We start from the raw sequence: 27,851 nt of genomic DNA, 5'->3' as shown, positions 1-27,851 counted from the left end.
GAAAAAGACCTGACTCTTAATAAAGGCTATGCTCAAACAGAAGGAAACTGCAGCATGAGAGCATTTCTTCAGGTTGCTGACTCCATGCAGACAATTCACAAGATGGGTTTGTCTCTGTTTTTTTTCTCCTCTGCTTTTAAAGGATATACTGCTAGCATTTTTAAAGAAAATATTTAAATTCTAAATTATTTTAAATGTACAAAAATCACTTAATGAACTTAGCGGGCCTTTCTCAACACAGAGGCTTCAGCACAGAGATCTTCCCCTACCATTGAGAGTAAAATTTGCTAATCAGGCCTAGAGAAAAAGTTATGGAATTTTTTACATTTCATACAGCTCCAGGTTTGTATAAAACTTTACTAAGTTACACAAACAAGTGCATTCTGAAATTCTTTTCTTCTCTACATAAATCAATATGTGATGTTTTTGAAATAAACAAACTTTTGCTCCCTGTGGTCTTACAAAATGTCTGTAAGAGAGCCTTTGCTCCAGTTTTTCTTTCCCTTCTTGATTTAACAGTGGTTGGAACAGGTTGGTACACTCACAATATTGTCCTTAGTGAAGACCCAGAGCTTATGATGGAAATAGAGATAATGAGCCTAATGTTAGCTGCTACAATCTCATAAAACTGTTTGGCATGGATTTGAGTTTATAATGCTTAATTTTAAGTATATATGCATTAGAAAAATACAAGATGGTGCCTTGACATCATCTCATTCCCATGTTTTGACTACTGGTCAATGATAATTTTATAGGGTAGTAGATATACTACAATTTGCAGTGGATCAACAAATAAAATGTTCTAGTCTCTACTCCAATTTTATACACAGAGAAAACTAGGACTATAAAATCTATTTTCAACTTGTCAAAAATACTTCAATTTCCCCCATACTCTTAACACAGGCCATGGAAAGCACATCTTACCACACATTATAATCATATCCAGCTATCATCCTCACTGGCTAGCACTTAAACTAGACTGACTTAAACAGCTTTCCTGTTATTTTCTGTGGTGTTTGATTAAGTAAGTCAAGCTTTGACATTGGACATTCCCACCCAGTATATGCTCTCTATTGCACCATTACCTTTGGTTAGTGGCTAAGGAAAAAGCCCTTGGCTTTTAATGGCTTCCTTAGTTACATACCATCCTTATCATAAAATTGCAAAAGTTCCTTGCTAGGTATCTGGGTTTGTAGCTAAAAATTTGTAATGACTTTCAAATATATTTGCTAAACTTTCAATTTCAGAAATAAATTTGAAATCTTTCTGAATGAGAACACTTTTAGTCCAATGTGAATATGTTAACTACAAGTTATTTAGAAATTATTACCTGTACTGTAACATTTTTATTCTTGATCGATTTGGTCTGTTTTGTTGCAATCTTGGCATAATGGCATGATTTCCCTGTATGACCTCTATCAATTTTTACTTCTCACTTTCCTCTACAGAAGCAATATTCTGGGGTTCAAGAGTCACATTGTGTTATCAGGTATGATCACTCATCATTTGGCAGTGATATCTAAAATTCAGCTCTAACACGTCTCATTTGTCTATGACATTGTGTCTTTAGTATCTCAAAGGTCAGTGCTCATTTTCTATATCATTTATCCAACAAGTACTCAGGGTCACAGTGTCATCTCATATAGGAGGAAGGTCTTGGCAGAATCTTGTCTCACATTTAACTATGAAGCTGGGCTCATTTTGCTCCACCAATAAAATCAATTAGCATTGAAGACTGACATTTGTTCCTGCTTGGATTGATATTCACAGTGTCCTTCTACCAATGTTTTCTGTGAATAAGAGCAATGAAATCTCCTGACTTTGGCCTTGTTGCTCCTTGTTGCAATTTTCCCCTATTAAAATACTCCTTGTTTTGCTTTCTTGTTCTCTTTTCAGCTTGGTAATAAGATTGACTTTACTGAAGAGCCTTCTTTATGTGTTTATTCACATAACATCAGTGGATTCCCCAAGCTACACAGACATAAAGTGTCACAGATAACTGCAATTTGGACAAGGATAATAAATAAAAAAAAAACTATCTGCATCCTCCTAGCCTGCATATCACCTACAAACTTTTATAAGTACCTTGTTCTACCAATGTAAAAGATGTGAATGGATGTGTGCACCTATATATAAAAAACCCCAACAGGTTCCCAGTAAATTAGTTACAAAATTAAAGTTGCCAAAAAGTTATTTGGGAACCCTCCCAGGTGATCAAACCTCTCACTGGCCAGAATAATTAATAGAAACCATGACTGTATAAAGAAAACAGCTTAACAGAGCAGTACTTAGTACACCTTTCTGTTAGTGGAGTAGTGACTGTCACTCAGATGCTCTTTCTCCTTCTTTTGACACAATTCCCCAAGATTATTAGTAACAAAAGAGAGGACAGGAAAGTCATGAAAGAGTTTTCACAATAGTTAAAGGAAAATTCCAGGGAGGAACAACTCCTGAAACACAACTTGATTACTTTAACAAAGGGAAGGTTAAATAGTGATTCCAGAGTGAAGTGCCTATAAAGGATGAGGTGAATTTTGATGAAAAACAACTCTTTCTTACAAATGAGGTGAAGCTGAACCTGCGCATACTCAAACTAAAAATAAATGCAGTGAGTCTAACCACAAAGGGTTGTGATGCATTTTGCATCACTGGCAACCATAAATAGATTGAATGTCCTTCTAAAATATAATTCAAATACAAGTTGAGATTCAAATAAATTCCAGGAAGCTGTATGTTTAGTTAAGATAGACACAAATACCTCTTTTGGCCCCAGAAATTCACAATAAATACATCGAAACTCGAACAGACAAGACCTTTGTTCTTACTACTGCGCTTTTAAATAGCAAGGAACCAAAAGCTAGTTTGCATTGATGTTATAATAAACTTCTGGTCTTCCAGATCCTGCACAAACCAAACCACTTCTTTTATTCTACACTATGAGGCATGCCATTACATCTCTGTCTGCCCCACGTACCACGGATGTGATGTGGAAGACACACGAGCACCAGAATCTCTTTTCCTCTTTTAATTGTAAGAAATGAATAGAAAGCATGAAAATGCTATAAGGCAAACAAGCAAAGAAACCTTTTCTCCATCCTCCATAAAAAATACTTTGAGCCATTTCATACTGGCAAAATGGACACAGAATTTTATAGCAACAAAAAATAATTTAAGATTTTTGCGTATAAATCAGGCTGCAAAGTGAGAATGAGCAGCTTTGATGCACTGATACAGTTGAAAAGAGGCAAACTACTATCCAGCTCTGGGGTAGCATATTTTGGTGTTATCTTTGTAGATGGTATATTATTTCCTTACTATTTTCATGCCCTGAAATGATAATCACTGAAGAAATTGAAAGAGATATTAAAAAACCTCTGAACAGATGGAAATCATGCATTAAGTCTTTTAAAGAGGTATAAGAAATTATATTAGGAACATTAAAAACATCAAGTTAATTATCTATAACTATAAGATAAAAAAATTATTAAGTGCAAAAAGACTCAAGCAGGCAAATTATTAAAAAATTTTCCCAAACTTCTCAGATGAGCAAACCTCTGAGACCTTAAAGGAACAAGCCTAGATTTTGTTTGTCTGTCATATGCTTCTGTCTACAGATTTGTGCAACACAAGACTTTTGAAATAAAGCAATGCTCTCGTGAGTCAGATCAAAAACACTCCATCTAATCCTGCTCCATCTTGGAAAGAAGGAGGTTTAGGGACAGCATGAGAACCAGCCTGCTTTGCCCAGTGTGGTCCTGCCACAGTTCCTTGACATCCAGTAGTGCCACATTAGAGAGTACAATGTTCCTCAGTCTTTTCAATATTTACATATGAAACTCTTGGCAATTAGTTTACTCAGTCTCTTCTGAATGCACTGACACAGTTTGAATACACAGATTTACTGCTTGCTCTTCCTCTCTAGAGATACTGCATCCATGAGTATCTACATATAATGATGCAGAAATTATTTTTGCTGTTGAATACACATTTTTCCTCCAATACTGGACTGAAAGCAGTATAGAGAAGAATTTACATAGATTTCCACTCAGAGAAAATTATATTGCCTGAAAACAATTTTAATACCTCTCCTTACTTCTGAACAGACTGGCAAACCTGAGCTTTCCTCGTGAATTTTCTCCTCATGTACTATCAGTTTTTCTGAAGACACCCCCTTTTTGTTGCCCCAAGAAATCCCAGCTGCACTATCCCATGAAAATGCAGTCATTCTTCAAGACATTAATACTAAATTTTAGCTTCTCTGTTACCCAGAAGAACCTCTAGTAGCTGCACTAGGTTGTGTATTCCACAAGGGACAGTCAGTCTGGTTTCACAAAGTTTTACAACTTCTTGTAGACAGCAGTGATTGCTTGGATTGGCAAGTTTTATGTTCAGCCAGGAAGGGATCACCATCAGTTGCACAATCCCAGGGTTACAAATCTCCTTCTGCTTTGCACCTCCTTCCATGACCTTTCAAGAATATATGGTTTTCCTCCCCCTTTCCAGGCTCACCTAGCTAGTCCAGTGTCTCTTTCAGAGACTGTCTCCATGCTCCTATTTCAAATCTAGCCTTGACCATCTTTCTTCTTTTCCTTGTTCCCCTCTTCTCACACGTCCACTATACCCTGCCTCCTCTTCAAACTGAAACCTTTAAAGGAGAATAAATTTTTCAACAGACATCATCAACACTTTGATAAAAATGAGCAAAACCAACCACCACAAGGGTAATTTCCCTTTGTGGAGCTTAGACAGCATGCCAGAATTGTGCAGGAAAACAACTGTCCTGGAAGATGGGACCCCCAACCTCAGGAGATGCACTGATGCTTCCCAGCCTATTTTCAGGTTCCAAGCTCCATTGAAAAATCCTGTGGTATCCCAGTGACTGGAAGGAAGGCACTAGGGACTCATGCTTCAAACTAGCACAGAGGAGTACATGCACATGTACACACTGCAAGCACATTTGCTGAGTACACAACAATTCACTCAGAACTGCCCATCCTGCCCCTAAATGTGTATGCAACAGCTAACCTGCTGAGGCAGTTTTTTTAATGATGTTATAGATGCTATATGGTATATCATCCTATACTACAAATAGCTAAACTGATTTTTCTGGAAAAAAAATGCAGCTGCAATAAATTAATACATTTCACTCTTAAAGGCTAAATGTTAGCAAAACTATATGCAACTAAATTCAAATACACATGAATGAAGGTGTTTGGTACCATCAGCATCAAAACCTGCTCCTGGCTGTGTGAATATCAAAAATAATTTCAAATTTTCAGGTAAATTTTCAGACCTTGAATCAGTTGGATATTTGAAAAAGTGCACATTCCTTGCGTAGAGTATTGCCCTTAATACATTTTCTCCTTCATGGTAAAAGGAGTCAAATGAGACTGTTCTCTATTCTAATCCTTTTTCAGTAGTGAAAAACACCAGCATGTAGCAGACCTGTAAAGAATATGTATAAATAAATCATCAGCAATCTCAATTACGTAAGAACTCAGTGACCTTTGGTAATTTTCTACAAGAGACAGATTTCCTTCCTGTTTATCTGTGTATGAAACATGAAGTCTTGTTTTGATGAAAAGGCGGAAGGACAAGAAAGAAATCTTCAGTAATAAACATGTGAAAGCAAATTCCAAAATTTTCAATGTCAGTGGGAAGGAAAAGACATATAGCCCTGCAGCTGCTTCACAGACCATTTGGTAAACCTCCAGCAGGTTAAACAAACACACAGGGAAGCCTGTAAATGATACAGCAACTGGAGCCTCTCATCAAACATGAAAATCAGCAAATGACTTTGCAGATATAATAAACACCTCAAGTGCAGAAAAGCTTACTAGGCTGTGATCTGCATTTCACAGGTCAGAACTCTTGCTTCTGCTCGGAAATCACCCACGATCGTTACCATAATAACTGTGACTGCAGAGGTTACAGCTAATGGATTTCTAAATGCTTAAAATCTCTTCAGTGGCATTTTGTGCTGATTTTTAAAAGTACATTGTAAAAGTAAGTGACTATGAGAAAAATGCAAATTGAGGGAAAAAAGTGCTTTTGTAGAGACATACTTGAATTTCCTAACCCAGCTTTTACTGACATATGTTTTTTGTTCAAGTCTTCTGTGATGAATTCTTTTTTCTCACCATGAGAACTATGAAAAAGGTTGGGGATGATTTTCACAGGTTTTCTCAGGCAAATCATGTTCTTACTCTGCAAAACCAGTTGGCCAATGAAGACTATTTCACATTTTGATGGGGGATGAAGGATTAGGTAACACAGTGCTGCATCTGTGACAGCAGAGTGCTTCTGAAATCTGAGAGAAGCTGAAGTTAAAGTCAAGGCAGGTTTCTTTTGACAAGGATGAAAAAAATGACTAAGGACTGCACAAGTCAGCCAACATTGCTTGAGAGGGTGGCTGCACTATAGCAAATGATGCAAGGGGGCCTGTTGATGTTAGGAGCACTCTGTCAAAAAATAACAGGATCATTTAAATCTGCAGTTTTACTCAGCAGAGGAGCCTGAAGGAATTGAACCAAGTTAACTGCGGCTTGAGAACAGCTGCTTTTGAACACTCACTGTCTTGCCAATGCCATATTAACCACCAAGGAAAACAAAACTGGCTCTGGAGCTGTGTTTGCATACAGGTAAACACGTACCCAGAGGGATGCATCATCTGTCACATCTGTCAGTCACTGGGAACCTGGTGCAGATGTTAAGAGCTGAGCTACAGGAATAACCTGGGAGCCATCTCCCTCCTGAGCACTGTCACTTAATGGAGCTTAGATGCCAGGATCACTTCAGAAGTCTAATTATTTTTCAATCAATGTGGATTTTTTTAGAAACCCTTTTATCTCTCCCATCTTACTTTCCAGATTTCTCACCTTTTTCTGAGATTATCTTGCAACAGAAAATTAATGCACTCCATCTATGCAGTACAGAACTTTTCCTTATTTAATTCGAGGCACAGCACACACGATCTTAAATTCAGTTACTACAATTCTATATTGGCAATTCAATGACATCATAACTGGATCACATGTTCTGGCTTTAATTTAGACTGGATTCTGGAATTTTTGTTCACATATATATACACACATATACAGATATATATATAAATTCAATTACTTTCTTATTTTTTTCACAACCTCTGCTTGCTTTCTGATAGTAATTTTCTGATAGTATTTTTATTTAAACAGATATTCCCAGATGTTACAAAAGCCCAAGAATCATAGTGAAGAAAGAAGAAGGGTCTTTGAAATTCTTCGGCTTCCACCTGACCTACATTTGAGTTCATTGGTTGTGGGTAGTAGACAAACCCCTCAGGAAAGCCAGATTTGATGCAGCTTGAGACAGAATTGTGAGCATTTGCTGCACAGCAGGCTGTGGGCCAGGGAGGGGAAAAAAAGGCATACCTCTGTATTTTTGTAAACAGCTCCTCTATGTGTTCAGAGCCAAGGACAGGATGAAAACTGCCTTACTGCTTTCTAAGGACATTTACATTGTGTATTTAAATATTTCAGAGCCAGAAAATTCCCAGGATGTTAACTATTGGTTTTATTACAATAATTTAGTATTTCATAGCTTCTCTTAGGAATATTTTGTGTCCTAAGCAATTACTGAGGACACTACATCATACAGCAATTACTTTTTTAGTATCAGCTCTGTAAATATTATCTTTTCAAGGCATTTTAAGCTTCTTTGATTTGCATGTGCTCCCTTCTAGCTTAGCAGTTCAAAATTCAGCCTACCCTAAAATTATGTTTGTTTAACATTTTATTTTTGCATTAAAATCCTGTTACCAAGATCCCCCCAAACAAGGCTGCAAACCATCTACTAACTGCAATTCCAGATCTTGAGCCACTGCAGAGGATGTGCTCAGGGCTTTACATTCACTCTTTTTTCCCTCCAGTTTGATGGCTACTCTTGTTTTTGAGATCAAACACTGTACTGAAATACAAAACCTGTATTACAGCACGCTTCAAAGAGTCAGGTAGTGTGGAAAGAAAGTGCAGTATTTACACATGTACAAAGGAACTGAAAAATCTAGTCGCTTTAATTTCAGACTTTAAAGTCTTCACAATTTTCCTTCAGAGCACAGTGACCTATTTTAATAACTGACCTGTTAGTACCTCCCTGCAGCCAGGTACAAAACTTACAAATGACAAATAATAATACAAAAACTGGTTAGAGAGAAAAAGAGGCTCCTGTTGGTGGAGAAAACCTCAAAAGAATGATCTATGACATCTAGGTTTGGTCATTTCCTGCTTGTCTCTGCAAGGCTTAGCATGCACTCACACCATAAATGCAGATAATTTGCCTGCTGTCACTGTGGAGTGGGGGGTGGCTGGAATGAGGCTTGGGAAGGCTCCTGTGGGTCCCAGAGGCAGGCAGAGCTGGAGCACAAGGGTTACATGGGAGGTGAAACAACCGCGGCTTGGACAACACGGTGAGGACAAGAGTCCAAGGGCCTTCTGCTGGGTGTGTGGAGCAGGACAGAAGGCAGGCAGCTTTGCCATTCTTCTGACCCAGACAAGAGGAAAACTCCTCTCTTTGAGGAAATACTTTCTCTACTCTTTGTTATTTGGTGCCTGTTTCTTGAACAAGAATTTACTCAGGAAAGAGACAGCTCACAACTGCAATCATCCCAAGCCAAACAAAATCTCTGAATTCACAGATGATTCAAACAGCTCTCCCAGTGTTTAGTTCACACTATAGTTCTTCTGAGCCCTTGACTACTTCAGGCAACAAGACTTTACAGTCAGAAGTCTCAGACAGTGCACATGTCTAGGTTAGCAGACAGAAGAAGGAATTAGTATGGATTTATTTTTAATTTAATGCCAAGTAGATTGAGCAGAAATTCACTTTTCCCAAAAATGAAACACTGAGAAGCTGACACATTTCACCTCAAAATAATGTGGTATTTTAAACTATTTTTTTAGTAATGGTAAGTTTTAAGACTCAATAAAAAAATGGACTAAAAGCAAAATTAAACTTTTGTTGCAGATTCTACGAAATATTTTAATCAGTCTTAAATGCATGGTGTCTTATTCTCACTTCACAAAACAATAATTTTTATCCTTGCGTCAGGTTGCTTTGTTCCCCTCCATGCCCTCAGTTTTCAGTAAGTAAACTGAAAACAAAGAAATAGATGTATAAAGCGAACAGTTTGCACATCATTACTGTTGACTGATTTACCCACGTTGTTAAAACAGATACGAGGACATTGAATTTTAGTTTGGAAATCATGGGAACAGTTATTCAGCCTGTCCATATTCAGGACAGCACAGGAACATGCTTATCTTGGAGTAAATGTTAAGGTCTCCTTGACTTCAAAGTGCCTCTTTAAATGTGCCATCAGCTCTTGACGTTGTATCAGTGCCACAGGAATAGCTGATGTCCTTTTTAAAGCTCCTGCAGGAATAAGCAATCCTAGGAATGGCACCTTTGGCTCACCTGCTCTGTCCCAACACTTGCCCTTGGCCGGGCACTGCCGGGGCACACCCTCGGCACTCAGGAAACCTCAGCCCAGAACTCAAGGGAACTGTGTCCACCTAAACCTAGGGACTCAGGAGGCTGGCTATCAAATACCTTCATTTTAAAGTACTGTTGTTTTTAACTGCATCTATGATTGTGAGGGAAGGGTCTAACCCACGGCTTCTGAAACACATTGTTTTCATTGATGCGCCTTAACACTGCTGCTGACAGTTTCTCAGGGGGGCACAATACACTCACTCCCTTGGCTTCTGTAAGGACACAGTAGCAATAAGGGTTCATTATGTTCTGCTTGACAGTCTAAATTTAAATATTTAGAGGGGAAAATCTGTTTGTTTCTGACTGCAAGCTGCTTCTCATGCTAGCATTACCTCAGCCTTACTTTTAAGTTAAGAAATTCTGACTGTAAAGCTAAGTAATGTTTCAAACAATCCTGTATATATAACTGTAACTAAACACCTACACACATGTAAAATAAAGTCCATGTTTCAAACTGCATTATATTAATGCATATAATTTGAATTAACTATTATTTCAGCAATTCTGTAAATCCCTTTGAAAGGATCTGCTGCTTGTTGATTTTGCACCATGTGAAGACATGGTAAATATGACATGTAGTCTCATCACATGAATTATGCATTCTGCATCTCAAATAAGCAGGTTCTGCTCCAGGGAGATGCTTAATCCATTCCTTCCTTCTGGGGATGAAAGAAATTAAACTCAGTGCACTGATCTCACAGTATGTGCTCATTTGACTTTAATTATAAAATTATTATTTCAACATTTTTCCCTGTAAAATAAACCAAGCCTGAGCTCCATGTAACCTCTACAGAATTACATTACTTCTCTGTGCACTCAGTCAGTGCTCATCAATACTGCTCTTTCAATACAGTTTCACATGGAAGGATAAAACCCACCTCTAGAGCTTTGCAGCTGGTATAGTAGTGTCAGGCCTCGCAGCAACAAAAGCTTGCTTTTTTGATAGTTGCCAAAAGGATGGAGCAGTGAAATCCTTTAAAGTGAATTCAAATGTCATGAGAAGGAACTTTCACCAGACACAGAGAGATGCCACGATCCCATTACCAAGCTGGAAGATTTACATCTCACATCCTGTGTATCTTCACTAGTATTTTTTTTCACAGACTGCTCAAACCTGTGCAAAACTCTGCATGCAATCAATTACGTTGCTAAAACCCACAAGTTTTCCCTTGGCTAATTCAATAGGCAGAGCATTCCTTGGGAATAGAACATCTGCTGTCCATGTCTTAGGAATGACAGAGCATCAAGTGGAATAGACAGCTGTACTGTCAAAGGTACTCCCTTGCTTCAAGCTTGAAAAACTAGCAGTTCAGAAATGTGATGTGTTATCAGGCATACCATCTGGGGGAACAGAAATGAATGCTTTCCACAAGATCTCCATGTGAGGATTACTGACAGTAACTCCAGCTGACATGTTCCCATCCAGGTCCAGCAGAATTTACTGGGTTCATTGCACCACACCTTCCAATTTTAAAGCTATTTGGAGCTGACCTACATAACATCAGAAGGGTGATCGAGTAAAAGCAGCTGTTCTGCTTCTGGTCTTGTACTAATTAATGCTACTAGTTAATAGTGAACTTCCTATTGCCAAACAAAGCTGGCTAGCTGGGGTGCTTCTGCACCTCTGCCAAGACTAATCCATAATGTGAATAAAAGGCTCACACACAAGTGAGAATAGAAGCTATTTACAAGGTGCTATCTCACATACAAAACATGGTGTCAAGTGATATAAATGTTTATAGGTTATTTTCAGAAACTTCAGTCAACTCCTAAATGTTCAAGTTAATTCTCAAAGTAATGCTTAGTTTTGCAACACCTTTGTGTACGTAAACTCACAACATTCATTGTGTTACAATGAGAATTTGCTAAGGCATGAAGAATTTTAATTACAATTTTTAAAAATATCTAACCAGCTCAATCTAGTTTATCCTTTGGGGCTCCTAAGGTCTAGAGATGGAATAAGTAATTCAGATAATGTCATCACTATATTAAAAGCTGAAGAATATACACAAGCGTAGATCAGCTGTTTTCAGAACACCTGAAATACAGCAAAGCACTTCTCACTGAACACTTGTATTATCTCTCTGAATAAACTGTGACTTATGCAGAGCACAAAGTAAAAATTTATCTGCAATGCTCTCAAGAACTCCAGAATGCGCATCAATATTGTAAAAAAAAATCAAAATAAATGGTCATTAGTCAAAATAAATGGTCATTAGTCATGATGACTATTACTCAACACCTGAAATTCCTAATCTTATCAGCTGCTCTGAATAAAAATTGTACCAGTACATTTTCATCAAACTTTCTTTTTAAAGAACACAAGTGAAAATCGTCATGAGTTCTCAAAATGTCCTATGAAACCACAAACTTCAGCCTGTTCCCAGACCTTAGCTTAAGTGTTTTATAAATACAGTAATGATACTATAAATGATAACTACTAATGACACTATAAATTATAACTACTAAGATCACAGCAAAAAAACCCAAAAGGTTGAATACTTTCAAGGCCATAAATATTACTGACCTATGAGCTACAGCATTACCTGAAAAGTACCCTATAGAGGTCGTCATTCACTCTGAAGAACAATGAATATTGATTTATATTGACTTGGATAAAAAAGACCTGGTTGATGTTTGTATAATTAAATATTTTAACTGCACACTGGATGCTGTACTTGTGTCTTTTCACAATGGTTATGATCTTCACGATTCTACCATAAAAATAAAAATTTTTAAATCACTATGGTGTTTTCAAGAATGAATATGAATGTTCATTATAAGCAATACTAAATAAGGCAGCGTGCTCTCTCTCACACATTGAAACACGCACAAAAACCATCCACAAAATGTGCTTTAGCTGCTCCCTATAGCTGTTGGGATGAAATCTCAGCCTAGCAGTGGCAAAGGTCTGAGCTCCATCCCCCATCCACAGACCCTCTGTGGGTTGTGTGTCTTTGTTCAATAATAAAGCCACTTAGCACAGGCAATATTAACCATTAGAGGGTGGGTGACAGGACCTCACAGCTCTGATTTCTATTGCAATGCATCTTCCCTTCGAGTCAGAGGTTACTGTGCTTGAGGTGAGAACGGCAACATCAATAATTCCACCTGAGTGCACCCTTGGTCAGCATTCGTTTGTTTTCATTAAAAGGTCTCTAAAATATTACTTGAGGTGAAAATCCCTTTAGATTGCTGCATAATATGTATGTCAAACTTGGACGTACATCAGACTTATCTGAAGGAATTAAAAGAGACACAGGTTGAAAGATCACTTATTTTAACCAACCATTGATCTAATGGTCCAGCTTTGTGTGATGCAATGACACAAAAGACAAGGATGGACAAGTGATTCTGCACATGGCAGAAAATCACATGAAGACGAACTCTGGCAGAGCATTTCTCTGTTAGACTTCTGAGCCTGGCTGATGAGTAGTGGAAAATATGAGCCATCTCCCTCTATTATTGAAACCAGATAGGAAAGAACAGATTTCAGAGGGCCTGAAAATATATGAGCCTCTGATGAAAAGGTTGTTGTGCTCAGTGTCTCAAATCTGCTGTGAAAGACAGAGATACAGGGATGTTCTTCACAGCAAAAGCTTGAGGCAACCTAACTAGAAACTTCTTACAGCTCTCTTGCCTTTTAAAGTTGCTCAATAGCAACTGCAATACATTTGCTTTTTATAACTAGCTGAATTTTGATTAGTGTTACCTTGCTGATCAAAACCAAGTTAGGTGTTACAAAAAGCGAAGCAAATCTTACCTGGAATACTCTGTCTCCTCACAGACAGTGCTCCATCAGGTGCCTTTGCCTGGTTTGCAGATTTTGTGTAAGGACTCTCATCTAAACAGAAACAAGCAACACCTCCAGTTACTGTTAATTATAATGTTAAAACCAACATTTTTTTATCCAGGTACTGTATGAACTAGCAGAGCAGATCAGAAGAGATGCTGTGAGCCAGATGAGGATGGGTATTTCTAAATGCTGATTCAATGCTCAATGTCATGTTTAGCCTTGGTGACAAAGGCTCTGAATAGGACAGCTGAAAAGGATGTGCTAAAATTCAGATTTGAGGTAACACATTGATGACAGGCCTGATATACAAAAGCTTTTTCAGGTTTAACATACTGATAAAAATTGCCCTTTTCTCATGTTTAGAAACTTCGTGTGTCAAAGACTTGAATGACAGAGGCACTGTCCCTGTTCAGGAGTAAAAGGCTTCTTAGGAGCTTTTGAATATTCTGGCTGGGAAGATGCACTCCTTTTCCTTTAGGATCTGTCAGTGGGTGATTCCTTTTCCTTTGTAACAATTGATTGGAGAAAACAGAAAGCTGTTGCCAAACAGGCCAGGCACATTCGTGCCTCAAGAACAGCCCTGTACCTGTCTGTGTCTAAATAGGAAGCTATGTGGAACATGTACTGATCAACTTCAGTGCATCAAAGACCACTAATGGTGGGATGAGCAGATGAGTCACCAATTAGAGACAGCATTAGGCAGAAAGTGAGTCACTTCTGCATCCCTCTTAAGAGAAGAACGATGGTAAGGAAAAAAAAATCAACTATATTGTAGCTTTGAAAGGGACAAGCTATAAGTGCCGGAAAGAAATATGAATAAAAGAAGAAACAGTATATGCATTTTATCATTTCAATCAAAAGAAAGGACTCAGAAGAAATAAGGCTTCTGCCTTGCCCTCCCATAATTGAGTGCTCAAAGACTTTGAAGCGTCACAAATCTTTCTGTTTGCATATTTTGCTTCAGATTGCAAATGACTGATGCATTTATAGCATGTGCATGAATACATGCTTAAATTCCGATCAATGAGTAGAGGAATCAAAGACTACATTATCTGTTATAGCATCCTCAGATCAAACAGAACCATATAAACTTTTTCTGGAGGACCATCTTTTCAGCTGACACTCTTGACAGTATAATCCTTCTTTGCTGATTGCACTCTTTACATCTGGCGAGGTCTCAAACTGCTTTGGAAACTTGCATCAAAGACAGCAGTCCATTTTTATACCAGTGAGATAAGGGTTTGGTCAGCATAATTTAATTTAAAATCAGGTCTCAAAGAAGTGACTGAAAGAGCTGGTTATCCTTTAGAACCAGAACTTCTGTAATGAAGTCTGCTACTGTTAGGCAGTTGCAACAACAAAAAACTGGAATTAGTAAAAAAGGAAAAAAAAGGGAAAAGCAAAATAATTATTTATAGCCATGAACCTTGATGAAAATACAGCAACTAGTGAAGAACATGTATTGGTAAAATAGCACAACAGCCAATATAATTGTGTTTTCTACAGTAAAATGAACTGCAATTGTTTTAGGACTACAGTGTTACAAGTGGAAGACTAACAGGCTTGATTATGTTACATGCTAGTACAAACACCAAGAAAATAAAGCTGCTAACTACAGGAAATAGAAAAGCATGGAAAAAATAATAACATGGATCTAGGTACATAATTTAAGACAAAGATATGTAAAGCCTTATCCTTCCATTTGAGGTAACTTGATAAGCTAATATTATTGCATATGTAGAATATACACCCCCTCATTAAAGGAAAAAAAATACAGTATGACTGAACCAAAGCTTCTGAAAGAAGCAGCATTTATCTTTTTTTCTTTCACAGAAGAAGCACCACTGAGCTTGAACTCAAGGCAGAAGACAAAGAAACTGAACATGTGGCTTAGATGTCCCATCCATTACTACTTAGTTGCACTTGCTGAACATGACAGCAGATAGTGTGACGCATACACATTTTTCTATTAAAAAGTGGGCAGAAAACATAATACAATTTCTCCATAACTGATGGATAGTGATGACTTCTGGGCTCTATTTGACTGTATGCTCTTCCTAGGAAAAACCTATCCATTTACAGAACAAAACAGTCCTCTCCAAGTCAGACTTCTTACATGCAAATTATTGTCATCAGATCAAGGGAGAGGAAAAAAGGAAAGAAGAATTTTCACAACTAGACTTTTTCCACGGAATCTTTGTCATGGAGCAAATGTCAACTCTCATGCTGGAAGATTTTCCCAATATTGCACTGGACTATGAGTACTTGTGGTTATTCTGAGTTCAGAACTCAGGACAAGTCTGCAAATCTTTCTGGCTACCAACACCAACGAGGGGAGGGGACTGCACATTCAAATACTTACCAGGGAGCCTGAGCAAAAATGTTTTCTACATAATAACTGGCAGATGTGAAAGTAAGTAAGACTGCACAGGTGAGTAAGATAGTATTTTAATTTAAGCCTATTATAATTGAAACCTTTATGGGGTGGGTACTGCAGGCATGAAATTGCATTACATTTCTTAATCAGCTCAAAGATTCTTGTAGCAAAACAAAGAGATCAAAAAGTTTCTTCACAAACTTCTGAAACCCCATAAATGCAAAATATACCCTATTATTACTGGGAAAGAACAATGAGCCATTGTGGAACGGCAAGCTGTTCTCAGAACTTGAAAGAATCTTCTTCCAATGCCCTTTTAACAGTAAAATCAGACTGAAACATAACTAGAAATAGGTACGAAGGACTCCACGAAACCAAGGACAACAAACACAACCAACTGTACAAAGAGTTCCTATTGAATCTTTCTGAGATACTTAACTGAGACAGGAAAGCAAAATAAAGATCAGACAAATGCTTCTCTAGGGTGATAAAGATCACCCTAAAGAAGCTAGAAAGACAAGGAAGTCCTGAGAGCCCTGAAATGTCACACACCATTCATGGTGCCCCAAATGAAAAAATCTGTTTATACGTACTAACAAAGTTGCATGAGCAGCCACAAGAATTTATCATCAAATTAAAATTTCTGGATACATTCATCCACTCTGTAGTTGGCAGGGAGGGTCTTAAAAATGCAAAAATGTCTAATGACAGCACTGCCTAGGGGGATTTGTCGGAGAGTTTTGTATTACCAGCAATGATAGACTTGGAGATCAATTCAGCAAGCCAACACACAGAAAAAGCAAAGGAGCAAAAGGATATGAAGCTTTTCCCCCCCAGATAGGAGTTAATTCAATACTAGGAACAACTGTGATATATTTTAAGATGCCACACATACAAAGTAGAGGGAGAAACAGGCTAGATTCAGAAAGATAAATCTCACCTGTTTACACCCCTAAGAGTAGCATATCATCAGCAGACCATAAGGAATCACAGGCCAAAGTGCACTGCCCCAAAGCACAGAAATGCCTTCACCTGGACACACAGCTGCAAACCCTGCCACTCAGCATGGATTCTTATCTGCTTCTGAAGGAATGCTCCACAGGTGGCCACATTCCCTGCCAGCTTAGCTACACCCATCCACTTGTGCAGATGCTTTTATACACCACTGGCTTTTTTTCCTCTCATAATTCCCTCTGGCTAAAAAATCAGAGTAAACAATTTCAGCTAGTCAGTAGGTCATACAAAGGGGTTGGCTGTGCCAGCTGATCTCTTCACTCAGTGACTACTGGAAACCAACCCTCTTACACTGTTAAGAGGCAGGAGTCATTTCCACCAAATTCACACTTTGCATGTTTCTTACACTTGTAAATGTGCAATAGTGAAAATGTACACTGTGCTAACTCACTCCTTCTTGGCAGAACACAAATGATAATTTCAGGTGACACCTTGCAGATTTTATTTGGATTCTTAACCAGCAAAGCAAAATTACATTTATGTCTTCTCCTTTTGCTTGTCCTCATGAAACAGTCCTGAACACCAGTAACAGGAGCTTACACATCATCCTTTCAAAGCCCTGTATACCATTATAGACTACAAAGCTAATAATCAAGTGGACAGGCAAATAGTCCTGCTGTTTACAGCTATTACTGTCGGTTTATTGCCTTTTGCTTGTGTGGTAAACAAACAGCTTTTTTTGCACTTTCCTTCCTATTTTTAACCTGATGGCATCTCTATCCTGTAACAGAATGATTCATTCTTTGAGTTAGGGACCATGCTGTGACCCATTTATATCATTCTGCATTGCTTTTAATATACAGGTGTGGGGCATCTGTCCAAGTTTAATGTCTCTAAAGACAGTAAGAAAGAACAGTAATGTAACTCCAGAAGGATTACACATGAGGCAATGTGTACAGATACATATTTGAAGTGCCTAGGATGGTGTCAGCAAAATGACCATATGAAATCATTAGATATTTGCTGTATTTAGTTTAATATCCTTTGAAGGATACCAACTGGGGGCACATAAGAGGGAATAAAAGGAAGGCCTAAAGACACTTCCTCAACAGCCAAGTCTAGACATTCAACGTTTCAGGCAGTTTATGGCCACTGAAGCATTCTCATGTCTCTCCTGGGGGCTGTGGAAGCTATTGACACAAGATGTTGTTTACACATGTGGTAAAGGCTAAGGGCAGTCTCTCCTTCCAGTCTTCAGAAGGGGTTAGAGGACATTTCCTTCACTGCTGCCACACACGTCCCTGCGATAACTGCTGAAAACAGTAAATGTGTCCAAATCCTGGGCAGCACCAGGTGGCCCAGAAAGTGACTAAGCACAGCTACATCATGCTTCATACAAAGGGGAAGCTTCTTCCCACCCCACTGGGAACAGCTCCTGAACAACTCTGTGACTGTCACTTTGCCCCTCCTACATGGAGAGGAAAGGTGAAGATGCTTCACTTGTTCTCAGCTCTATGTCACCATTTGTACCTGCTTTTCTACTGCAAAACCTGCATTAGAGGGAGCAGGGGAATAATGCGGCATCAAATTTGTACATGAAATTTCAAACACGGGAATTTTCTAATATTTAGGAGCTTGAAAGCTGTACTAAATTTTTCCAACAGTAGATGCGAAAACATTATGAGGGAAAACAGAGTTTCCATCTTTCAGTTCTTCATTTTCCATTCTTTGATGGCTTTACTTATGTCTCACCACAGAACAAGCCATTATTTGGGCAAGGAAAAACTGAATTTAAATAATTTTAGAGCTTAACCATCTAGGTCCCAAGTAGACTTCACAACCCAAACAAGTGAAATCTGATGTGTTCTCAAATGTTCCCCACTGTGAAGAATCTTCAACAGAGTCCCAAGACTCCTCAAAGAAGCACATTACATTTTCAGCTGCTCCAGCTGTCTCACTACAGGAGTAAGATCAACTTTGTGTGTTGCTGTTAGCACTGCCTGGGACAGCATGCACGTCAGACAAGCAGAGAATCACATATCTGTACAGAGACTGGCAACACCACAAACTCAACAGGATCGGCTGCAACTGAGAGAACACCCCCAAGATTAGTTCTTCAAAAATTAAAAGCACCAGAGCCCCAGTTGTTACTTCACACATTCCTAGATCTGCAATATTCCATTCACTGAAATTCATTGTTCCTTAATTTTATAATGAAGAGTACTTTTTCACTAAAAACAATGAATTTTTATGAATCCTGTCAGTACAGCACAAAATAGGTTCTCATACTTCCTATATCTGAAACTTCCCTTGAATTTTATCTTTAAATGGCATAAACATTATCTAAAAGCATATTTTCTTTGCACAACATCATACCAGTGACAGCAAATTCTGAGCTACAGCATTCTTCATTATCTTCAATGCTTGCAGCTAGAAGCTTTTACAGATAAAAATAAACTTGTATCCATTGATGCCTGTGGTTTATAGAATCTCTGAAGTTGTGGAAGACTTAGAAAGAGTAATGAAAAACTTTTAGGATCATTCCTGCAGCAACTGACTCTCTTCTAAACTCAGACCTTTCTGTTAAAGATCTCTCCTGAGAGAAAGCTGAAATGCTTGTTTGGAGCAGGGACTTGAAGCCCAGTCTCACATTCACAGAGAGTACCCAAACTCCCAGCTAGACAATCATTTTGTCTTGCTACCTCACTCTGACAAAAGTAAATAGAAGATATCTCAGAGAATGTATTTTTCCTGGAAAGTAGCATGTTTTTGTAAGATTTCCTTTTAAATTATGCAGAAGTCTAGAGCAAAACTAACATCCTGGAACTTTCATGGTTACTACAATGTCACTACAGCTGTGTCAGAGCATAGGGGACTATAAATTGTTGAAAAAAAGATAAAATTATCTCAGTTTTTTTCACCAGGTGTAGAATGTACAGATTTTGAATGTATATGATTCAGGAAACAACAGAATATCAACAATTTGCTATTCCCATACGCTAACCCTTTCAGATGTGTTATGGGAGCTCCAACCATGAAATAAAGCATTAATTTCTCCTACTGGCATAGAGGAATAATAATTTTTGAAGTTCATTTTACAGCTGTGGCTTCAGTCACTTCCTATGACAATTGATTTTTTGAAATGGCAATGCTGCTCTTCAAAGTAGCGCTCAGATATATCTAAAAATTTTTAAGCATTGCATGTAAAGTAGCCATTAATGGCCTAGGCTTCAAGTAGGACAAATATGGATGTATTTAATCTTCATCCCTTCTTATCAAATTGTGTGCTCAGTGCTCTCGAGAGCAGTCTTTGTTAAGAAAACATAGGGTTTCAAATGCTTCCATAAGTAACATTTGTTGGTGTGTGTGATATGAAAAAATTATGAGAAGAAAGAGCTAGAATAGCTCCTCTGGTAATTTTCTTTTCCACATTTAGCAGACATGTCTCTGGTTTTCTCAGAAACTTAATTTTAACAGCTATACTACCAGTGAATAACTGTGTTGTCTCTCTAAAGTGAAAATTTATTCAATTTTATTATACTTTATGTAAATTTAATTCTCTTTTTTCTGAATTATATGGTTACTTATTACAGTAGCAGCTCAGTTTTAATCTAGAAGCAAGAGAAGTAGAGTACTGTAATTATGCATAACTGTGAATCCATTTCATATTGATACTTACAATACCTCAGCAAGCTTGACTGTTTGAAAAATGATCTGAATATCCTCCAAGTTTGCTTGTGCAAAGTTAATTTCCTATGCCTGCACTTAGGCACGTGAATGGAAATGCTTGGTTTTCTAAATGAATAAGTATGCTGATCTCCTCTCAAAGCTATTTTGCTCATGAAAATTCAGAACTTTCCAAGACCATTTAAAACATGCAGGATCTGCAGAAAGCTCAAAAATGTGTCTCGAGAGATATTAGCATATGGTGAAATTCACTTCAGTGGATTATCTAATAAAAAAGTAATCCTATTTAAATAATACTCCAACAACAAACTACTTCAAATCTGATAAATATGTCTTTTTGTTTATACAGCATCAAGCATTAAGCACAAATGCCATAAACCAGAATCATCACTGAATTGTTACATAATTTTAAAATTCAACTTGAGTTTCACTTTATTGTCTTGAGCTGCTGTTTATTGTTTATGGAAATAATACAGGCATCACATAAGTGATATCTGTGAGGATTACCCAGAACAGCTAGAAACCTAAGAGGCTGGTGCATGAAAAAGCTTGAAGGAACTGGGGATGTAAACTATTTTCCTTTCTGCAACAGTCTTGGGATTTTTCTGTACTTCTGCAGAAAATCTTATCCTAGAGAATGGGGCTATAAACCTTTCCACGTAAAAGGAAATTCCTAAGTGACACAGATATCACTGACAAGAAGCATTTCCAGATATTCATGCTTCAATTTTATTCTGAACACCCTGGTCCATAGGAAGTGCTTCAATTTTATTCTGAACACCCTGGTTCATAGGAAGTTTTTGTTGTCCTTCTTGCACCTGTGTAGCTCTGATGTACTGCTGCATGCTGGCATTGTATGAAAGTGCCATTCATTAGCTTTTGGGGGAAAAATGTATTGAAAACTGTTTTCTTTACAAAGTTCTAATAATTAATAAGTTCAATACCTTTAACACTGGTAAATGCTAAATCAGCATCCCTCAAGAATATTTGAGTATAAATTCCACACTCCATGGAAAAACACTTTTATGAATAGCTATTAACTTTAAAAATGCATCAATTAACTTAGCATTATCTTGAATTCTCTGCCCTGGGTTCAGCTACCCATTCCCAGATAGGCTGGGGAGACAGTGGTAGGTGATAGGGAGAAAAGGGGCCAAGCCACATCCCGTGGTTCCTGGACCATGCCTGAAGCTACACCACCACGCCGCTGACTGCTGTGGCTGCCCACCACTGTGCCTCCTTTGGACAAAAGGCAATTGGCTTCCTGGCCAACAGCATTCCACTGTAAGGAATGTACTACACTGTACCACAATGTGTGCTATGGTCTGTTGTTACATTTGTGGTTAAAGTGCAACAGCAGAAATATATACCGTTCATCTGAGTTCTGCACCTCTACAGCCACGGCTTTGTGCATCAGCTGTGCCTGTGCTCTTTCAGCCCAGTCTTAGGTTTCCCCTACAGTCTGACTGCTTGAAAGTTAGGAAGTAGAAGGGAGGAAGAGACATACCATCTTCTGTGAGTGCAGAGCACAACACAAAGCAGATCAGGACCAAGTGCCCAGGTTGCTGACATTACAGCTGGTAGGGACTGGGGGAAGAGAGGATGTCAACTAGGAACTCCTCCAGTGCATTACAGGAAAAGCAGAAGCTAGCTTCATGTGTGCAGGGGGAAGCCAGTGATGCAGGTTAATAGCTGAGTGAGTGAGACTAATTCAAGGTGCAGAAAAAATACGTGAAACATGTTAAAAATACGTGAAACATGTTAAACTGTTCAGAAAACAGGTGTTTAGTTTGCTTAGGAATAAGTAAAGTCACAACACTATCTTCAAAGAAAAGAAGTCAGAAATGGTAATTTTTTTCTTGAGTTTAGTTATCTCATCTCAATTCTGCTGCTGTACTAATGCTATTTGCGGTAAATTGTATAATATGTGTTTCAGCCTTTTTGTGTCTGTAAGTGTCTCTGGTGATGACATCTTCATCACCTTCCTCTGGAAGCTGCTCCACAGGATGCATCAGGTCTCACAGCTGGAAAATAGTTCCCTCCATCAGTCTGCAATTTTCTTTACTTGCTTTAACTGTCATTCTATTATTCCTAATAACATTCTTCCACTCTTCAGAAGATCTTATTAGGGCTATCTCTCATGTATTCTGTTCATTCCAGAAGCCACACAGATTACTGAGCCTACTGCTTTAGGCTCAGATCCTACCAGCTCTTCTTCCTGGGTATGACCTAGAACAAACACTGCCTGATCTTGTCACCAGAGCACTGACTAGAATATTCATTTGGTGGAGTATCCCATTTCATTTTAAAGCAAGAATTTACACAAGTTTAACTCCAGCGTGGACAATGTTAAGACTAAAGCATACTTTTCCATCTTTGTAATGTATACATCTGCAGCATTAAAGTTATTTTTTTAATCCCACTAACAAGCTTCATTTGACTCACAGAATAATTCTAACCTGCCACTAGGAGCTGCATAAACACTATACCAGTACATTTATACTGGCATGCCAGTGGGATTGTCCCTCTTATTTGTAGTCCAAATGATGCACTTTAGTCCAAATTGGCACAGCTCAGGCTAAGTGAAAACCAGATCTTTCAGACTGCACTTCTTTTAAGAGTCAGGCCATAAACCTGGCACCTTCCTCATGGCCTTGTGAAATACTGTCCTACTTTCAGCCCCTACCCTGGAAGACTTTACTCAATATATCCACAGAGACTCTGCAATAATTTAGACTAACTTCACTTGTCAGCAAAACTTCATTGTTTTTGGAAGATGTGACAGGTTTGAACACAGTGCAGAGTAAGATTCCTTCTAAATAAAGTGCTGTGTGCTTTTAGAAGTGAGAACAAAGTGTAGCAACAAAAGAGATGTCAAGTTGACAAAACAATATATACATATTTGTCTTACTTAAAGCTCACATAGAGCCTAGGCCACCTTCTGTGCTCCAGACAGCATCTATCCATGCATGTAGTTCTTACAGCAAGGCTTTTAACCTGTCAAACAATCTTTATTTGCCAGTGTCTCCTGGGTCCTATTTAATCTCAAAGCTTATTTAGGGCAAGCAGTTCACTGTCTGCAGTATTCCTCAAATTCTGTAAAATGGTAATTATTATATCTGCTTGCCCATATCTTTGCCTACATGCAATTTAGTCCATGTGTGGATCAGCTTTTTGCAATCCTGTGGAAAATACAGCAATAAAGAAATAGAAAAACATGAATATATGGCATACATGAAAAATTATACTCCCATAACCTTCAAGAATACAGACAAATAATTTTTAATCTTTCTATGCACAAATCTCCCAAGCCTTTTAAGTAGGATCCCTTCTCTTTCAGGAATTCACAGCTATACCTTCATAAAGCCTTTGGCTCTGAATCTCCTAGAAACAACAACAGCATTAACTTATCGTTGGCCACAACTGCAGGAAGAATAAATATGGATTTAGTTTTTTCATACTGTGAAAATTCTATTTAAACTTTTTTCTCCCAACACTGCAGTAATGGTGATGCAATTATTGCATCTTTTTGTGTATTACCAGCACATGGCCAGCAACTTCAGATCCATCACGATACGTGTATGTGTGCACGCATACACAACAATGCATTTACTAAATTCACAAAATAATTTCAAAATAGACAACAGAAAGCAACCGCAAATAACAAGAAATATCACATATTAAAAATAAGTTAAATCAACCTGATGCTGCTAAAGGACTCATTCTGCATGACGTTTAAGGCAAAAGCTGAGACCTTCCAGACTGGCCGTATAACGAAGGTCAAATAAGCCCTTGTTTTGGCAGACCAACAACATGATGAATGCCAGAGTCGAGATCACTCTATCATGGCTAGCCTGTGCCTTGTCCAGGTTTTTATAATGCAAGACTGAGGGAAACCAAGCTGATTTTAGGAGCCAGAGTAGAATATAACTATTAATAAGACATGGTGTGTAAGACTTCAGACCCAATGAAATGCTAGATATATTAACATCTGCACACTGTTCAGGCTGCGGAATACATCTGTACTAAACATATGAAAAAAAGAAAGCTAAGAAAAATAGGCCACATCATTATTTCACAGGGACACTATTTCCTATTTCCTTCATGATCTGAAATCTCTAAAAGGAGAGCCTGGTGCAGAATACATTACACATTAATGTAAACTGCCTTTGAGAAGGAAGGGAGAAACATTCCTATGCATGCAAGGAGGAAAAAGCTTTCAATTACTTGCTGCAGCTTAGCAATCCAGGCAACAACAATATCTTATTAACCACGCCCGGAAGCAGACACACAACCAGCAGCACCACCCCTATCAAGCCGGATATACAACCACAGGCACAGCTGGAATTTTACTGACCAAATCAACAAGGAAACACAAAGGACAGTATCTGTACCAATAACCAGGGCACAATGCCTTACAGATGATAGCACAAGTTTGATCTTTCAGGTATTTCAAGAAATAACTGGTATTTTAAAAAAAGGCAACTAATTCAAGCTATGATTTCCATATTGCACAAAGCAAGTGGTTTGCTGCAAAGAGGTGAGTTGAACACTCATTTAGACTGTGAGAACAGCAAAAACAAGCCACTGAGACTCACAAGAATTGTTGATTAAGGCAGTGGCTTTTAACCTTTATCTGTCAAGCCCTAAAAAAATCACACTCTACTGTGATATATCTCTTGAAAGCCCTTAAGAAGAAATTATTTCTTTAGTCTACTGCAATCTAGTTCTTAAGGTGCACAACACGACTAAGTATCGAAACAAAGAAAAATAAAGCCTTAAAGACAACAAGCACCATCATCTGCCCTGAGAGCCTGAACAAAACAAGTTTCTGCCCTCCATAGCCACATTCTGACTTCCAGCTTTTACAGCTCGAAGATTTGCATTGGTTTTAGCTGGCTAGAAAAGTAAATGCTTCTGAAAACATTTCCAAACAGGACTTAGGACTGTGGAACAAGTACTGCTAACTCCTCTGATGGACAGTGCCAGCTCAATGTGTTTTCAGCTTCTCTGGTACATTCCTTGACAGGAAAGCATGGGGAAGAGAGGCAGAGCCATGGAGGAGACTTCTGTCGGAGTGCATGAGTACGTAAGGGGTGGGAGCATCAGCAGGGCAGGCTGTAGAGGATGGCAGAGTACAGAAAGTGCAGGCTGGCAACAAGAATCAGTGGTGAACAAGCTGTATGAGCATCAAATAGAAGGAGGAGAAGCCATGCTGAGAGTTTGCAATAAACAAATAAATAGAACCTGTTTTGTCCAAAATTCTTGGGGGCGGGAAGAAAGGTGGGGTTGGGAGGAGGAGGGGAAGATTGCTTGCTCTAAGTTAAATGTCTAGGAGGATGTACTTTAAAAATAACCTGGGTTCCCATCAATCACTCTGAAAAACAAACACATTAAAACCCACCTGAAGTGGTCTACCAGCAAAACCCTGCCATTCACTATGCATAATCCAGGAGTCAAATTATTCTTTTTGAGGCTTATAAAACATCTTGCTAACACTTTCCCCTTGTCTCATACTCCACAAAAATTCCATTTCTATTCCTGTCTTCTTGCCTTAAGAGAATAAATAATAATAAAGTCATTGTCTATGAGGTTTATGGGTGTTCAAAGCTGCCAGTCACCTGCCATTTCCATGTAAAGTACAAACCCAAGCAGACTTGTCCTTGAGGGAGTTGTAGGGCAGCTGAGCTGGTAGAATTTACCCTAGGCTTTTCTGAACCCATTCTGTCCCAGAGTTTATAATAAAAATGTTGTTTTCTCTCTGTCAAAAGACACTTCCACCAAACAGCTCTGTGAAAGGAGCTCCCATGCTTCGTATTTCCATGTAAGGTCAGACCAAAGGCAAGGGATGCTGAACAAAGCCGTATTTTTGCATGTTCCACAGCAGCATTCCTTCTGCCTGCTTCTTTGAGTCCCTTCTTCCCTTTGAAGGGTCAATACATTTTAACAGTGTATACAGAATAGAAAGAATCAAAACTGAGATGAGGTCTGACAGAAAACAAACAGAAAGTAAATATATGCAATGCATAGGATGCTGTGTGTCAACTAAGGAAGAGGGAGAGAAGAGCAAAACCAAACTATGTTGGATTGCAGAGGAAAAGGAAAGGAAGTAACAGTATGGGAGAGGATGAATGGCTGGAGACTAATCCCACATCTCAGTTCCTTCTTGACTGCCTCCCAAACTCCTCTAACAAGTTGTATTTCCTTTGCTAACTACACAGTACAAGCGAAGCAGCCTGGTTTGAAATCACACAGACGTTAAAAGTCCTTGACTTTGAGTTCCTACTCCTAATAGCAAAAGGCCAATGGAGAATCCACTGGACAAGCTGATTTGGCAAGAAACACCTGAGACACCAGTATCACAGCAGGAACAAATACTGCGCTGCTTCCCTTCCCAAAGTGTCTCCTCTGCTCTAGGCTGATGTTTCTCCCTGTGAGACACAAATGAATAGGGGAGATAGTGAGAGCTGTATTTATGTTCTGTCACCATCACCAGCTCAAGGAGCCTGAGTGGGAACTGAAAACAAGCTATGAAGTTCAGGAAACAAAGCCCTTAATACTTCTGCAAGCATGCAGAATTTTTGGTTCAGATAATTTCTTTAATATTCTGCTTAGCAGAGAAGCACACATAACAATGATAGTGCTACTCCTGTCATTATATGTATGAAATAAAAATACAGAAGTGTCAATGACAAAGACAAAACAAAGTGAACAGAACATAGGGTCTTGGCAGAGAAATTATTTATTTAACCATCACTGTTGTACACATTTTTTTCTCTAGCATGATCTTTTAAGGGACTGCGTTAGCCTCAGAATTGCTCCCATTGCTTCCAGTATGAAAGTCTATTGAGACTTGAATGTAAAAAGTTAATTAGAAGTTGAATAAAATTATAACAGAGATCAAAGAATGCCTATTCCCCAAGTTCATGCCAAGATCCATACATGTGTAATGTTTCATACAAGTAATATAAGTTATTTCAAGATGTTCTTTTCAATAAAGCATATGATAAAGAATAAAATGTTCCTATTATCCTTTTCTAATGGATTTATTCAAATCAAATCAGAAGTTAAAACAAGAAAGTTAAACATAAAAGGATTACTTATTAGTGAATATTGCCAGGATATCTTCAGGTTAGTCAGACTGGCTACTACAGCAATAGTAAATGCAAAAATTGTCCTTAGGACCCTGCTCTGAAAAAGTATGTCAGTTTAAGGGGTCATTTGCTCCTGTTAAAGCCAAATGAAAAGGCAGTGGGATTTCAAAGTTAGTGGACCGCTTTTTGAACACAGGATGCTGTTTTGGATTTGGGATGCTCTCCTGATCTGGTTTTGCAGCTATTCAGGCACATGCATGGCTTTTTGCTCTCTAAGTGCATTGAGAAAGTCAAAACATGTACATTTACATAAAATGCACAATAATACATTTTTCTGTGTGGTGTTACTGTATGCTTCATAATGTAAGGAAAAGTAAGCAAAAATCCATTACAAATCCATACACCATCATTTCTA

The 27,851-nt window shown here is 38.3% G+C and overlaps 1 protein-coding gene across 10 annotated transcripts in view; it reads right to left on the bottom strand.

Moving 5' to 3' along the window:
• Positions 1-27,851, bottom strand: part of GRIP1 (glutamate receptor interacting protein 1) — a 308,043-nt gene that overhangs the window by 89,898 nt on the left and 190,294 nt on the right. For 7 of the 10 annotated variants that reach the window (XM_058023639.1, XM_058023635.1, XM_058023637.1 and 4 more), the window contains exon 2: positions 13,292-13,372. The exons of the other annotated variants lie outside the window; for them this stretch is intronic. In XM_058023639.1, the coding sequence (XP_057879622.1) occupies positions 13,292-13,372 (81 nt within the window). The remainder of the gene's footprint in view (positions 1-13,291; positions 13,373-27,851) is intronic. 10 annotated transcript variants of the gene reach the window in all.

This window comes from Melospiza georgiana, chromosome 4 (assembly GCF_028018845.1).
Source record: "Melospiza georgiana isolate bMelGeo1 chromosome 4, bMelGeo1.pri, whole genome shotgun sequence".
Lineage (NCBI taxonomy): Eukaryota > Metazoa > Chordata > Aves > Passeriformes > Passerellidae > Melospiza > Melospiza georgiana.
This window is presented reverse-complemented; position numbering and strand designations above follow the sequence as displayed.